This window comes from Rana temporaria, chromosome 7 (assembly GCF_905171775.1).
Source record: "Rana temporaria chromosome 7, aRanTem1.1, whole genome shotgun sequence".
Classification (NCBI taxonomy): Eukaryota; Metazoa; Chordata; class Amphibia; order Anura; family Ranidae; genus Rana; species Rana temporaria.
This window is the reverse complement of record NC_053495.1, coordinates 9411711-9428451: the sequence shown is the minus strand read 5'-3', so window position 1 is coordinate 9428451 and position 16741 is coordinate 9411711. Positions and strand designations below refer to the sequence as shown.

Sequence of the window (16741 nt, the reverse complement as noted above, 5' to 3'; positions counted from 1 at the left end):
GAGATATTGCAAGCACCTACAGGTAAGCCTTAATGTAGGCTAACCTGTAGGTGCAATTATACCCTGAGGGTATACAACCGCTTTAAGGTGAAAAAAGACAAGGGTTTACAACCCTTTTAAAGGATAAGTTCAGCTTTTGTAGAATGTTCCACCCATATCCCCACCCCGCTCTCCATTGGGACAGGGAGATCTTCTCCCCCCACTCCGTGTCATTCATTCACAAAGTTCTCAATTTATTTGGTTACCTACTCGAAGACTATAAAAGTTTTAATGCTATTCCCATCGAGCGCTGCCTTTGTGCGTTTTTTGTATCCTGCTATCCATTTTTCCAGTGGTTGGTAGCTGCACTGGGAATCAGCCTGCAAGGAGATCAGCTAAAAGTAGTTGGATCTGTATGTGCGTTATAATTAAAGCGGGGGTTCGCCCTGTTAAAAAAAAAAAAAAAGTTTTTTTTTATTAGACAATTAAATTCGGCATCGTAGCGTGAGCTACGGTATGCCGGTCTTACATTTTTTATGCCCGTACTCACCGTGCTATCGTTGATTGAAGAATCCGGGGAATGGGCGTTCCTATGGTGAGAGAAGGTGATTGACGGCCGGCCCTGGCACGTCACGCTTCTCCGGAAATAGCCGAAATAGGCTTGGCTATTCACGGCGCCTGCGCATAGCCTGTGCGCAGGCGCTGTGAATAGCCGAGACCTACTCCAGCTGTCTTCGGGGAGCGTGACGTGCCAGAGCCGGCCGTCAATCATCCTCCCTCTCCATAGGCACGCCCATTCCCCGCGGGAGTCGGATTCTTCAATCAACAATAGCACAGTGAGTACGGGGATTAAAAATTTAAGACCGGCATACCGTAGCTCGCGCTACGATGCCGAAAGTAATGGAATAATGGGGTGAAGGAGGGTGAACTACCGCTTTAATCGAAATTAGTCGATTAATCGATAAAAAAAAAAAAGATTAATCGAACACGAAAATTGTAATCAGTGACAGTTCCTACTTTAAATAAGTGGTAAGTCTTTAACTACTTGCCGACCGCGCACCGTCATTATACGGCGGCAGGTCGGCTCTCCTGGGCGAGTGCCCGTAGCTATACGGCGGCTCTTTGAGCGGCCACTAGGGGCGCGCGCGCCCCCGACTCCCGTGCGTGTGCCCGACGGGCACCCGCGATTGCTCGTTACAGAACGGGGACCGGGAGCTGTGTGTGTAAACACACAGCTCTCGGTCCTGTCAGCGGGGGAAATGCTGATCTTCTGTTCATACAATGTATGAACAGAGGATTAGTGTTTCCCCTAGTGAGGCCACCCCCCCCCACAGTAAGAACACACCCAGTGAGATACTTAACCCCTTCCCCGCCCCCTAGTGTTAACCCCTTCCCTGCCAGTGGCATTTTTATAGTAATCCAATGCATTTGTATAGCACTGATCGCTATGAAAATGCCAATGGTCCCAAAAATGTGTCAAAAGTGTCCGAAGTGTCCGCCATAATGTCGCAGTACCGGAAAAAAATCGCTGATCGCCGCCATTACTAGTAAAAAAAATATATTAATAAAAATGCCCCCTATTTTGTAAACGCTATAACTTTTGCGCAAACCAATCAAACGCTTATTGCGATTTTTTTTTACGAAAAATATGTAGAAGAATAATTATCGGCCTAAACTGAGGAAAAAAAATGTTTTTATATATTTTTGGGGGATATTTATTACAGCAAAAAGTAAAAAATATTCATTTTTTTCCAAATTGTCGCTCTATTTTTGTTTATATCGCAAAAACTAAAAACCGCAGAGGTGATCAAATACCACCAAAAGAAAGCTCTATTTGTGGTAAAAAAAGGACGCCAATTTTGTTTGGGAGCCACGTCGCACGACCGCGCAATTGTCAGTTAAAGCGGCACAGTCCCGAATCGCAAAAAGTGCTCTGGTCTTTGACTAGCAATATGGTCCGGGGGTTAAGTGGTTAAAGATAAAACTAGAAAACTATAAACCACGGCAAATATTTTACTGAGTAGACAATGAGAGAAAAGCGAACTCAGACTCTCAAAAACTTACATTCCATTTTCATGCCCATTTCCAGACATTTCTTCAGGCGGCAAAACTGGCATCGGTTGCGGTGGTGCTTGTTGACGACGCAGTCCTGGCTGCTGCGACAGCTGTACGTCAGGCTTTTCCGGACGCTTCTTTTAAAGAAGCCTTTGCATCCTTCGCAGCTGACGGCCCCATAGTGGCGTCCTGAGAAGAAAATACAAATCGGTGCACTGTGAAAAAAAGGGTCTGCAGTCTTAACAAAAATGCTTTGTTTGAGAATTTCATTGGACTCACTGGATGAAAATAAAGAAAGGCATTTCTGTTGGCTTTTTTAATTGAACCTACAGTGTCGTATATCCATTTTAGCTCTGGAAAGTTTTACCCCCTTCATGACCAGGCCATTGTTTTTGCTATTCAGCACCACGCTACTTTAAAGGGGTTGTAAAGGTACAATTTTTTTTTCCCTAAATATCTTCCTTTACCTTAGTGCAGTCCTCCTTCACTTACCTCATCCTTCCATTTTGCTTTTAAATGTCCTTATTTCTTCTGAGAAATCCTCACTTCCTGTTCTTCTGTCTGTAACTCCACACAGTAATGCAAGGCTTTCTCCCTGGTGTAGAGTGTTCGCCCCCTCCCTTGGACCACAGGAGAGTCAGGACGCCCACTAACACACAGCTCCTTTCTCTATCTGCAACGTAGAGAGCGTCCTGACTCTCCTGCAGTCCAAGGGAGGGGGCGAGCACGACACTCCACACCTCGGAGAAAGCCTCGCATTACTGTGTGGAGTTACAGACAGAAGAACAGGAAGTGAGGATTTCTCAGAAGAAATAAGGACATTTAAAAGTAAAATGGAAGGATGAGGTAAGTGAAGGAGGACTGCACTAAGGTAAAGGAAGATATTTAGGAAAAAAAAAAATTGTACCTTTACAACCCCTTTAAGGCCCGGTACACACGAGCAAACATGTACGGTGAAAGCGGTCCGTCGGACCGTTTTCACCGTACATGCCTGCCAGAGGGCTTCTGTACGATGGTTGTACTAACCATCGTACAGAAGTCCACGCGTAAACAATACGCGGCGCGTGTCCGCGTCGTCGCCGCGACGATGACGCGGAGACGTGGGCGGGCCTGCCATTTAAAGGCTTCCACGCATGCGTCGAAGTCATTCGACGCATGCGAGGGACGACGGGCGCTCGGACATGTACGGTAGGTCTGTACTGACGACCGTACATGTCCGAGCGGGCAGGATTCCAGCGGACGGTTTTAAAACATGTCCAGGAATATTTGCCCGCTGGGAAAAGGCCCGGCGGGCAAATGTTTGCTGGAATTCGGCCCGCTCGCGCCTACACACGACCAAACATGTATGCTGAAACTGGCCCGCGGGCCAGTTTCAGCATACATGTTTGGTCGTGTGTACGGGGCCTAAGTGGAGAAACCTGTCAAAGACGGAGCAAGCATGGCAACGGGAGTCCCTTTTTGGGCATAGGGTGACTGATAACTTATAATTCATATTGCAGGATATCTTGAGATATTACAAGTGGTTATTCTGACCCCACCAGGTCAGTGGAGTGTTTTCATTCGATGTGAGGACACATGCTTTTGAGATGTTAATTGGGGCTGCTCCTAGACATTCTATTGTGAGATGCTAATTCAGTCCGTAAAGGTCAGATGTCTAGCTTTTAGGTGTTAAGTCAGCCTGGCTCCTAAGATCTCTCATTATGTATGCTAATACTGTTTTATGTGTGGAATGCACTTGTCAAGCTGTAGTAATTACCTCCTCTAATTGCGGAGACGGGAAGTCTGGGGGGTGACTAATGATTAACTCAACGGAATGTCATTGTCTAAGAGAATGTGATTGAAGCCCCATTGTGTGATGTGTGGGTGGAGAGTTTATTTGTTCCTTTGATTACTGTAAACATGCCTGTACTGTATATAAGAGAGCCAAGATACCATTAAAAGTATTCATTCATTTGACTCAGAACACAGAGCGTATGTCTCGTCTCTCTGAGGGAATTCTTATGGATCGTGTCTGCTGGATTGTGGAGTGTCAGAAGCTGTTTTGGGTTGATGGAATGGGAATATCGTAAACGGTGGTGACCGTTACAGGCTTCATATCCACTTTAAATTCTGTACCCATTGAAAACACACTCTAGTACCAATGTTGTGCTGTATTAGAAGAAAAGGTCAATGTACAATATTGTTTTCAACGCACCTGACGCTTTGTCCCCGCAAACTACACAGTATTCGATAATCTGAGGCCTCTGCACTTCCGATTTTCCCAGAAGTCTCTCCACAGACGCTGCATCCGTTACTATCTACAGGAAAGACGGGATGTGTTACATACATAGTTACATAGTTAGTCAGGTTGAAAAAAGACACAAGTCCATCCAGTTCAACCACAAAAAAATAAACAAACAAAATAAAAAACACAGTAAAATCCTATACACCCAACTCCATACCCACAGTTGATCCAGAGAAAGGCAAAAAACCCCAGCAGAGCATGATCCAATTTGCTACAGCAGGGGAAAAAATTCCCTCCTGATCCCCCGAGAGGCAATCGGATTTACCCTGGATCAACTTTACCTACAAATCTTAGTACTCAGTTATATTCTGTACATTTAGGAAAGAATCCAGGCCCTTCTTAAAGCAATCTACTGAGCTGGCCAGAACCACCTCTGGAGGGAGTCTGTTCCACATTTTCACAGCTCTTACTGTGAAAAAACCTTTCCGTATTTGGAGTTGAAATCTCTTTTCCTCTCGGCGTAAAGAGTGCCCCCTTGTCCTCAGTGTTGACCGTAAAGTGAATAACTCAACACCAAGTACACTGTATGGACCTCTTATATATTTGTACATGTTGATCATATCCCCCCTTATTCTCCTCTTCTCAAGAGTGAATAGATTTAGTTCCTCTAATCTTTCCTCATAGCTGAGCTCCTCCATGCCTCTTATCAGTTTGGTTGCTCTTCTCTGCACTTTCTCCAGTTCTCCGATATCCTTTTTGAGAACTGGTGCCCAAAACTGAACTGCAACATGACCAGGAAACAATGCAGCAATACCTGACAACATCACAGCACTGCACTGGGGAAAGAATCCTTCCGTCGGCTACTGCAAACTTTGTATTCGGTGAATGAACAGATTAGCAGATCATCTACATTGCCTGAAAAGTATCAACTGCATGCACTTCGCTGCAAACCAATACTCTCTGTGTGGAAGCAGTGGTCTCTAGGCAGAGATCTGACATTTCCTCCTGCTGAGTCAGAGCCAGGGCTCTCCAATTGGAAGCATGAGCTTTGCTGATTGGAGAGTTATAATTTGGACTCCGTAGAGGGTGTGTTGCAATGAGACTGCTGCTTTCACACAAAGATTTAGACCCCATTCACACTATTAGATTTTCAGCATATTTCTGTCTTCAGATTTACCAAAACCATGTAGTGTAAGGGCCGGCCTGATTGAATTGAAGCTCTTAAGGTTTGACCTCATATTACCAACTGCTCAGTATCTGCCAACGCTCTCCTCCAATCCCTACACTGGCTTCCTATCACCCAGCGAATTAAATTCAAAATACTAACCACAACCTACAAAGCCATCCACAACTCTGCCCCGAGCTACATCACCAATCTTGTCTCCAAATATCACCCAAACCGTCCTCTCCGCTCTTCTCAAGACCTCTTACTGTCAAGCTCTCTTGTCTCTTCCTCCCATGCTCGTCTCCAGGATTTCTCCAGAGCCTCTCCCATCCTCTGGAACTCACTACCTCAACCTGTCCGGCTATCCCCTACTCTTGCTACCTTCAGGCGATCCCTGAAAACTCATCTCTTTAGGGAAGCCTATCACGTCTCCAACTAATCTTTTACCACTTCCATCAGCTCATTCCCCACAGTTACAACCCTTTGTACCACCTGCCCCATCCTATTAGATTGTTAGCTCTTCTGAGCAAGGCCCTCTTAATACTCTTGTATTTTACTGTATTGTAACTGTATTGTCTCCCTTTTATATTGTAAAGCGCTGCGTAAACTGTTGGCGCTATATAAATCCTGTATAATAATAATAATAATATATGGTTTTGATAACTCTGAAGATAAAAATCTGGAGAAAATCTAAGGCCTCGTACACACCACCGGATCTATCCGCTGGGATTTATCCGCAGATCAGTTCCAGCGGATAGATCCTGTGGTGTGTACGGGCCAGCGGATATTTATCCGCGGATATTTTTCGGGCCGATGGATTTCCAGCGGATAAAAATTTCTTAGCATGCTAAGAAATCTATCCGCTTGAATCCTGTCCAGCGGATTGATCCGGTGGTCTGTACAGACTCACCGGATCAATCCGTCCGATCCCCTCCCTCGCATGCGTCGTAATGATTCGACGCATGCGTGGAAGTCTTTACCTTCCAGCATCGCGCACGTCGCCGCGTCATCATCACGGCGACGGCGCGACACGTCACCGCGGATGGATTCCGCGCGGATTTCGATCTGATGGTTAGTACAACCATCAGATCAAAATCCGCCAGAGGATTTATCCGCGGGAACGGTCCGGAGGACCGTTTCCAGCGGATAATCCTCTCGTGTGTACGGGGCCTTATAGTGTGTATGGGGCCTAAGGGTCTCACTCTGCAGCATGCTGGCAGAGGGCAGGCTTTTCTTCTTAGGCTGTGGTTGCTTAAAAAAAAACGTAAGGGCCCTTTCACATAGGCGGATCGCTCCGTTGATCGCCGCTGAGCCAACGGATGACAGGTCTGTCTGTCTCTGTGCAGAAACGGACCGGTCAAATCTCTGCTTTCCTCTAGGGGACGGACGATCGAATCGTTTTCATCTGATCCGCCAAACAGATGGAAAATAGGGTTTCCATCCGTCTGGATTTAGCAGAGCGGGTCGGATCGGAAGTCAGCGGACATGTCACCGCTGACATTTGTCGCTCCATAGAGATGTATGGAGCGTCAGTTCAGGTATACCGAAAAAAAACTGACACGTGGATCTGAACGGAGGTCCGCCCGTGTGAAAGGGGCCCTTGAAAGTGAACACCTTTTGCTATTTGCTGGAATTCATTTAGCAAATTTAAACTGAAGGTTCAATTAGACTTTAAATAGGTCAGTTAAACTCGGGAAAGAGGACAGAACAGAACAGGACATCCTCCTACCTGAATCCTCCCGGGGACGAGGTTTTCTGTTGTGAAGATAAGCTGCTTGGCATTGGGAGATTCTGGGGTGGCCAATATCACCTTCCCTGCTCCAGATCCATCCGGACTGGCCAAGATGAACTGCTGCTTGGAGGACACGGAGGAGTCTACAGCTGTTACAATCTGGATCTTCTGTCCGGTCTGCTGATCTGTTACAATCTGTGAAGACAATGGACCACATTTCTGATATCCGGCTATCTGGTGCGACCGCGAAGCCGCGGCCTTTCCTGATGCTGAGACTGCGGCGGTAATCCGCACATTCCGCGGATTGCCGCCGCGGTCGCAGCATCAAGAAAAGGCCGTGGCTTCGGCCTAGCTCCGGAGTCGTGGCACCGCTAGTGGCCATGTTTAAATATCGGCATAATTTGGATAAAAATCGCCCGATGCCGATTTCTCCAAAACGGCCAAATATCGGCCGATATATCGGTCGACCATTACTGGCGTGTTGAAATACCTGGATACGCTGAGGAGTGGACACGGCGGAGTCTGTGGAGATTATCTGGATGCGCTGGGAGGAGCTGGTCATCACTGAAGATTCCTGAACCTGAAAATAGGAAATACAAAAGTCATAAAAACATTTGTTTTGCCATAAAAAGCAGAAGGCTGTACATAAAAGCAAAACTCGATATATCCTCAAAGCCCAAACTCCGGTACAACTAAATGACCACAATTGGGACCCAACGTCTATAAGTAGAGGCGGCTCTATGCTTTGTGAGGCCTTGGGCAACATTTAAACATGAGGCCCCCCCACTCATGTCCTTTGCAGGGGTTAAGGAAGAACCCCGAAACAGAGCATGTTATTACTGCTGTTGCTTGTGTGGGTCATGGATGTGTACTGCGCCAATCACATGGGATGAATAGGAGAGGAGCGTCAGCAGGGACAATGTCTCAATCTCCCAGGTTCCTCCTCGTGTCGCTGCAGTATTTGTAGCTGATGACTTTTAATATTTTTTTTTTTCCGGTGGGACACTGCTTTAACCACTTAAGGACCGCCTCCTGCACATATACGTCGGCAGAATGGCACGGCTGGGCACAAGCATGTACCTGTACGGCCTCTTTAAGTGCCTGCGACCCGGACCGAAGCTCCGCGGCCGCTGGACCCTTTCGCCGCTGGAGTCCCGCGATCGGTCCCCGGAGCTGAAGAACGGGGAGAGCCGTGTGTAAACACACCTTCCCCATTCTTCAATGTGGCGCTGTCATCGATCATGTGATCCCTAATATAGGGAACCACAATCAATGACGTCACACCTACAGCCACATCCCCCTACAGTTAGAAACACAGATGAGGTCACACATAACCCCTTCAGCGCCCCCTACTGGTTAACTCCCAAACTGCAATTGTCATTTTCACAGTAAACAATGCATTTTTAATGCATTTTTTGCTGTGAAAATGACAATGGTCCCAAAAATGTGTCAAAATTGTCCGATGTGTCCTCCATAATGTCAGTCAAAAAAAAAAAAAAAAAAAAAAAAAATCGCTGATCGCCGCCATTAGTAGTAAAAAAATAAATAATTAATAAAAATGCAATAAAACTATCCCCTATTTTGTAAACGCTATAAATTTTGCGCAAACCAATCGATAAACGCTTATTGCGATTTTTTTTACCAAAAATAGGTAGAAGAATACGTATCGGCCTAAACTGAGGAAAAAAAATTGTTTTCATATGTCTTTGGGGGATATTTATTATAGCAAAAAGTTAAAAATATTGCGTTTTTTTCAAAATTGTCGCTCTATTTTTGTTTACAGCGCAAAAAATAAAAACCGCAGAGGTGATCAAATACCACCAAAAGAAAGCTCTATTTGTGGGGAAAAAAGGATGCCAATTTTGTTTGGGAGCCACGTCGCACGACCGCGCAATTGTCAGTTAAAGCGACGCAGTGCCGAATCGCAAAAACTGTCCAGGTCCTTTACCTGCCTAAAGGTCCGGGTCTTAAGTGGTTAAAAGTCAGCAGCTGCAGTATTTGTAGCTGCTGACTTTTAATTTTTTTTTTTTTTTTTTTTTTCGGTGAGACTCTGCTTTAAGGATGCACATTAGTGCTGCATGGTGAAGAGTGAAAAATGGGGGTGGAACTTCGCTTTAAGTGCCGTGGTTTCGGGCAAGGACGGGTCTTTTGGGTGCCTTTGGCATTGGTCTGTATTGGGGTTTGCAATGCTTGCTGTGATTGTGTTTTCATTTACAACACACAAAAATGTTTTTGTTTATTATGCACATCAGTAATGAAGGCCTTGAATGCCGAGACACAAAAGCTTCTGCTACATTCGGCCATCACCAGATCCTCATTGCATTGCTTTCTACACCTACGGGGTTATTTAACGAGGCTGTAACCATAGCAACCATATTTTCCCTTTCAGAACTTTACAGCAGTGAGAACAATAAGCGCCTGTTCACACTTCGGTTTGGTCGGGCCTTTGATGAGCGTTGGAGGGCAAAACAGCAGATTAAAAAGGACAACTGTATAGAAGAGGTGTGAAGGCGGCCATTGCTGCCCCTGAGGAGCCCCCGACCAAGTATACCGCCAATTAGGTGCTGTGACTTTGATCTGCATGCTTGTTCCGGGGCCGAGACTCAAAGAACAGAAGCCGGCGATGGCCAGAAGTGGACAGAACCAGCAGCCTCCATATCCCTCTCAGTGAAGGTTCAACACGGCAAACGCCACAATTTGTATCGGATACAGTGGCCCAAGGAGTGCGGTCCAACACAGTGCTGTGATGGGTACAAGGGCAACTGATCCAGTACACTAGACATTGTTATATGTCCTATAATGGTGACACCCCCCCCCCCATTATTGTCTAACCTACAAGGTAGGGTTGTCCCGATACCACTTTTTTGAGACCGAGTACAAGTACCGTTACTTTTTTTCCAAGTACTCGCTGATACCGAATACCGATACTTTTTTTTTTAATGTCATGTGACAGTGGCAGTATTTTTTTTTTTTTTACATTATTTTTATTTTTTAGTATGTTTTTTTTTTCTAGTGGATTGTCAGTGTGTGTTTTTTTTTATTATTATTTACATTTTATTTTTTATTTATTTATTGCAATTTTTTTTTTTTTTAATCAGCCCTGTTGGGGGGGCTTTGGTGAGATATCAGGGGTCTTAACAGGCCCCTGACATCTCCCCTTTAAGACAGAGAAAGGGACTAAGGACACAGATTCCCCAGTCCCTTTCTCTGCAGCCTCAGCTAAAATGAATGGAGAGAGAAGCTTCTCTCCATTCATAAACTGAAGCAGCGTAAACACAGGTTACGATGCTCAGCTATGTGAATGGACAGAGTCAGTGATAAGTCTGCACGGAGGGGGAGAAGTCGGCACGGAGGGGGAGAAGTCTGCACGGAGGGGGAGAAGTCTGCACGGAGGGGGAGAAGTCTGCACGGAGGGGGAGAAGTCTGCACGGAGGGGGAGAAGTCTGCACGGAGGGGGAGAAGTCGGCACGGAGGGGGAGAAGTCGGCGCGGAGGGGGAGAAGTCGGCGCGGAGGGGGAGAAGTCGGCGCGGAGGGGGGAGAAGTCGGCGCGGAGGGGGGAGAAGTCAGCGCGGAGGGGGGAGAAGTCGGCGCGGAGGGGGGAGAAGTCGGCACGGAGGGGGGAGAAGTCGGCACGGAGGGGGGAGAAGTCGGCACGGAGGGGGGAGAGCGGCACGGAGGGGAGAGCGGCACGGAGGGGGAGAAGACGGCACGGAGGGGGAGAAGACGGCACGGAGGGGGAGAGCGGCACGGAGGGGGAGAAGACGGCACTGAGGGGGAGAAGACGGCAAGGAGGGGGGAGAAGACGGCACGGAGGGGGGAGAAGACGGCACGGAGGGGGACAAAACATCACGGGTGGACAAGACAGTGCGGGGGGAGAGCGGCACGGAGGGGGAGAAGACAGCATGGAGGAGACTTGTAACTCCCCCCACCACCCGATACCTGACTGCCCAGTATCGGGACATCCCTACTACAAGCCCAATTCTGACATTTCTCTCCTACATGTAAAAATAAGCATTTTTTTTTACTAGAAAATTACTTAGAACACTCTGGTCTTTGGGCAGCAATATGGTCCGGGGGTTAAGTGGTTAAAAAGGAGTTGTAAAGGTATATGTTTTTTCAACTTGAAGGGGGTTAGACCTTGTGGGAAAATGCCTAAACAGCCGCCGAGGGACCCCAGAAGATGTGGATCGGGGGCCACTCTGTGCAAAACGAGCCACACGGTGGAGGTAAGTATTACATGTTTGTTAAAAAAAAAAAAAAAACGGGAACCTTTAGTGTCCCTTTAAGACTGGGATGCCATTAAAGTTCATGTGCGTGTAAAGGCAGGCGTCCCAATACTTTTGACAATATAGCGTATGTATTCCATTTATCTATGGGCCTGGGGTCCAGCTTTAAATCTCAGTTTTTGGCGGACGCTCCCCGCTAACGAAGTTCGCGTTATAATGAAACGCTGCGGCTGTCAGTATTCGGCTTTAATGAGCTGAACACATTGAGGGTTTTGTATGCAAAGCGAGTGCAACGCACATGCAAATGTATGGCTGGGGGGCCGGCAAGGTGGGGCGTCATCAGCGGGAGCGCTTAGGGGGGAAATGAACATCGATGTAATGAGGGACGCGAATCTCCACCAGAGTCCCCCTAATAAAACCTGAGGGACGTTCCCACCGAGTCCAATTATAGGGAGGAGAGCGGAACAAACTCCCTCATCCAGAAGAGACGCCTCATTACTGCACATACTCTTCACCCGCACTCACCCCAACCCCCAACCCGGGTGACGCTCAAACTCCAAAGGGTAAAAAAAATAAAAATAAATCGGAATTAGAATCTCATCTCCGAATGTAAATTGGATTGGATTATGCTCCATTGTTGGGGTCAGAGGAATAGTACCTCATCACTGGTGCCAGTGGGAGAAAGTGTGTCACCCCCGACGGTGCCAGCAGGAGGAAGAGTGCCCCCCCCCAGACGGTGCCAGCGGGAGGAAGAGTGCCCCCCCCCCCAGACGGTGCCAGCGGGAGGAAGAGTGCCCCCCCAGGCGGTGCCAGCGGGAGGAAGAGTGCCCCCCCAGATGGTGCCAGCGGGAGGAAGAGCGCCCCAGCGGGAGGAAGTTTGCCCCTCGTGTCTGTGCCAGCGGGAGGAATATTGTCTAGGATCAGTGAGAGGAAAAGTACCCCAAGGGGGGGGGGGGGGGCACGCCTCCTCCCGCTGACACCGACGCAAGGGGGGGCACGTCTTCTCCTGCTGACACAGACGCAAGGGGGGGGGGGACACGCCTCCTCCCACTGACACCGACGCAAGGGGGGGCACGTCTTCTCCTGCTGACACAGACGCAAGGGGGGGGGACACGCCTCCTCCCACTGACACAAGGGGGGGCACGCCTCCTCCCGCTGACGCAAGGGGGGGTACGCCTCCTCCCGCTGACACAGACGCAAGGGGGGCACGCCTCCTCCCGCTGACACCGACGCAGGGGGGGGCACTCCTCCTCCCGCTGACACTGATGCAAGGGGGGGGGCACTCCTCCTCCCGCTGACACCGGTGATGAGGTACTACTCCCTCCAACTGACCCCCAACTATCTGGTCCTTTCCTCTGCAGTCCCTGGATTCACTGGATTTAGGTTCTTTTGATCATAAAGGATCAGCAGCACATGTGGGTGTTCCCTGTATGCAAATGCATCATTCCTGGGAACGCCCACTACTCCACCCATCAAGGCATTTTAATATTTGCATAACTCCTCCCAAGAGCCGGCCCACTGCTTTGCTTCAGGGCTGAAGGCTCCTGGGAGGAATACTGGTTCTGTGATGTGTTCAGGAGCCTGTGTACAACACCCTGCCAGCCCCTCCAACAAGCCGTGATCTGTCTGCATTGCGTAGAGAAGCTCAGAGACCCAGCAATGATGTCACTGGGCCAAAAATAGGACAGGCAATGAAAACAGAAAGGTTTTATTTAAAGCGGAGTTCCGGCCACAATTTCACTTTTTAAATATATATACCCCTGTAATACACAAGCTTAATGTATTCTAGTAAAGTTAGTCTGTAAACTAAGGTCCGTTTTGTTAGGTTGTTACAGCATTTAGACACTTTATAAAATAGAAATTGACTGGGGCCATCTTAAGTGTGGGCATCATGAAGCCAGACTGTATGACTTCCTGGATTTCAGCCTTGCAGATCTAGCACATGCTCAGTGCTGCACAAGCAGTGTCAGATCAGGTTTCAGCACCTGTGCTGTCCAAGTCACATGATTCTTTGAGACTGGGGAGTGCACAGACTCCTGGAAAGTTACACCCACTACATTCCCAGGAGTCTGTGCGGTGTAGGTTAGGAAGCATTAAGCACCTAGGTGCAGGAAGTGGGAAGATTAACTATTCTGCCTAGCAACAACACTTTGAAGGCATCTAAAAAAAAAAAAAAAAATCGTAAAGGGCTAATGACATTTTTTTAAAACTACTGATGTAATGTTTTATTTATGGGTGGAACTCCACTTTAACAATGTCATTAGTACATTGATGACGGAATGGGAGGAAAACAAAAGCAGCTTAAAGCGGATCTGTGTTGCATCTGACCATTTAATGTCAATCTATATCCTGGATGTGTCACTACAATACGAAGATTTATTTACAAAGGAAATCTAAAAACTGCAACCAACTGCTAATCAATGCTGACAAAAAAAGTGCAAATGTCAACATATTTTCAAAACTTTAAACACTGATCACTGCTGATGCACACCACAAGGGGGGGCACACGAGAAGCGTAATTAGAGGTCGACCGATATGGGTTTTTCTCTGGCCGATGCCGATATTTAGAAATCGGGGCGGCCGATATATGAAGCCGATTTTTGCGGCCGATATTTTAGGCCGATTTTTTTTTGGTGGCACTAATTGGCACTGGAAGATGGCACTAGCAGAAGGCACTGATTGACAGGTGGCACTTATTGGCACTGGCAGGCTGCACTGGATGGCACTGAAAGATGGTACTAGCAGATGGCACTGATTGGCAGGTGGCACTTGACACTGGCAGGTGGCAATGATTGGCAGATGGCACTGGTTGGCACTGGCAGATGGCACTAATTGGCACTGGTTGGCACTGACTGGCAGGTGGCACTAATTGGCACTGGCAGGTGGCACTGGATGGCAACAGTTAGCACTGGCAGATGGCAATGGTTGGCATTGGCAGGTGGCACTGATGGCTTTGGTTGGCACTGGCAGGTGGCACTGGATGGAAGGTGGCACTGGTATTGGCACTGGCAGATGGCACTGGATGGAAGGTGGCACTAATTGGCACTGGTATTGGCAGATGGTACTGGATGGAAGGTGGCAATAATTGGCACTGGATGGTGGCACTGGTATTGGCACTGGATGGCAAGTGGCACTAATTGGCACTGGCAGGTGGCACTGGTGCAAAAAAAATATGGTGTCAGACCCCCTCTCCCTCCAGTATAGACACCCCCCCTGCCCCCCGTAGTACAGACACCAGAAAGCGGTGTGTCCCACGAGCGCATTGGAGGGGGCGCTGGCGAGGGCTGCCATTGGAGGGGGGGCGCTGGCGAGGGCTGCATTGATGGGCGCTGGTAAGGGCTGCCATTGGAGGGGGGCGAGGGCTGCCATTGGAGGGGGAGCTAGTGAAGGCTGCCATTGGAGGGGGAGCTGGCGAGGCCTGCCATTGGAGGGGGAGCTGGCGAGGGCTGCCATTGGAGGGGGAACTGGCGAGGGCTGCATTGATGGGCACTGGTAAGGGCTGCCATTGCAGAGCGGCGAGGGCTGCCATTGGAGGGGGAGCTGGTGAGGGCTGCCATTGGAGGGGGGAGCTGGCGAGGGCTGCCATTGGAGGGGGAGCTGGCGAGGGCTGCCATTGGAGGGGGGCCCTGGTAAGGGCTGCATTGATGGGCACTTCATTAAAAAGGTGGGGTATACATGGGCTGGGCAAAGGGGGTGGAGCAAGGAGGCGGCGGCAAAATTAGGTTTCGCCTACGGTGTCAAAAATCCCTGCACCGGCCTTGCCCGTGTTGAAGGTAGGAGCAGACAGTTATGCTGAGAGTCTGCAGGAACCAGACGCTGCACCTGCAAACTGCTGATAACGGGTGCAATGCTCTTAAAAATATATAATTGCACATTTTTTACCTGCAAAAAAAATGTGCATTTTTTTTTTTAGTGACCGTAATCTTAAATTGGCCAAGTTTGTCTGGAAGTGAGGAGGCCCCGCCCCCAGCTGCACACATTCCTCCCCCTCTGCAGGTCACCTGAGGTTAGTGAGTAGCATAGAGCAGAACTGGGCTGCAGTACACGGCGCCGCCACTAGTTGGCGACAAAGCAGCGGCGCCGCCTCCTGACTGCCACGCCCACCCTCCGCGCCGATTGGCTCTCCGCCCCTTCAGTCTTGACAGCTTGCACCGCCCGCTGCCCCAATCCCCAAAAGCCGATTGGACGTCTATATAGGCGCGTCACAAAATAAATAAATAAAAGCCGCTCGTTTCCAAGGGAGGAACATGGCGGCGGCTGGCGAGCTGCCAAGCGGGATAGAGCGGCGAAAGGGGGTGGGAGGGGGGAGACGGCGGGTGTGTGACCGCGGGCGGGCTCAATGCTGCAGGGGCCGCCGAAGGGCTCTGGCGCCGGCTATGAGGAGGAGGCCCCGGATCCCCCTCCCCCGGCCTCACCTCTGCCCGGCGGAGGTTCTAGTCACAGCCGCATCCTCTGAGCTTCCCGGCGGCCTCCGCTCTCCTCTGCCGCGCTCTCTCATCCGCTCCCGTCGGCTCTTCTCGGTAATTTTCCGGCTCTTCGGTGAGAGGTCAGAGGTCGTGACCCCGCGCTCCTCTTCACCCCCCTCCGCTGTTTCCTCTTCCCTCTTGCTCGGCGCGCGCGGGCGGCGGTGACGTCACTGATGTAAAGCCGCGGATAGGGCGAGGCGGGCTAGAGGGGGCGTGACCGGTCCTCAGACGGCTCCTCCCATGGCTGAAGATTTTTTTTTTTCTTGTTTAAACTTTATTATACATCATTAACGCGATACAAAGTCATATCTCCCAGTGAGTGAGGGACACGCCCCATAATAAATTATTAATTCAATATATTGTTTAAATATGAATACATTATTTCAAGTGTCTCTGTGGTCAGAACGAAGAATTATATAATCATTTCCACCCTGTATTTTGAGGCCGCTCCTGCATGTTGAGTGGATAAGGAACATAACTTATCAGGGTGTCACCTGGACAGGAAGACTGGGATAATCTCCCCAGTGGAGTCATAGAAAGTTAAAGCCACCCCATTTTTTTTATATATATATATATAAACATTTTTTTTTTTCTTCACACCCTCGTACCTTAAAGGGGTTGTAAAGGTTCGTCTTTTATTCTCTAAATTTGTTCCTTTAAGCTCGTGCATTGTTGGTTCACTTACAGTGGGGATCGAAAGTTTGGGCACCCCAGGTAAAAATTTGTATTAATGTGCATAACGAAGCCAAGGAAAGATGGAAAAATCTCCAAAAGGCATCAAATTACAGATTAGACATTCTTATAATATGTCAAAAAAAGTTAGATTTTATTTCCATCATTTACACTTTCAAAATTACAGAAAACAAAAAAATGGCGTCTGAAAACGTTTGGGC

General features: G+C 48.6%; 1 protein-coding gene across 2 annotated transcripts in view; it reads right to left on the bottom strand.

Annotated features, from left to right (window-relative positions):
- Window positions 1-16020, bottom strand: part of NR2C2 (nuclear receptor subfamily 2 group C member 2) — a 34461-nt gene extending 18441 nt beyond the window's left edge. For both annotated transcript variants that reach the window (XM_040358850.1, XM_040358851.1), the window contains exons 1-5: window positions 15798-16020; window positions 7646-7735; window positions 7153-7350; window positions 4229-4331; window positions 2044-2223 (exon numbers count right to left, since the gene is read on the bottom strand). In XM_040358850.1, the coding sequence (XP_040214784.1) occupies window positions 2044-2223; window positions 4229-4331; window positions 7153-7350; window positions 7646-7717 (553 nt within the window). In that variant the 5' untranslated portion in view covers window positions 7718-7735; window positions 15798-16020. The remainder of the gene's footprint in view (window positions 1-2043; window positions 2224-4228; window positions 4332-7152; window positions 7351-7645; window positions 7736-15797) is intronic.
- Between the last annotated feature and the right edge of the window lie 721 nt (window positions 16021-16741).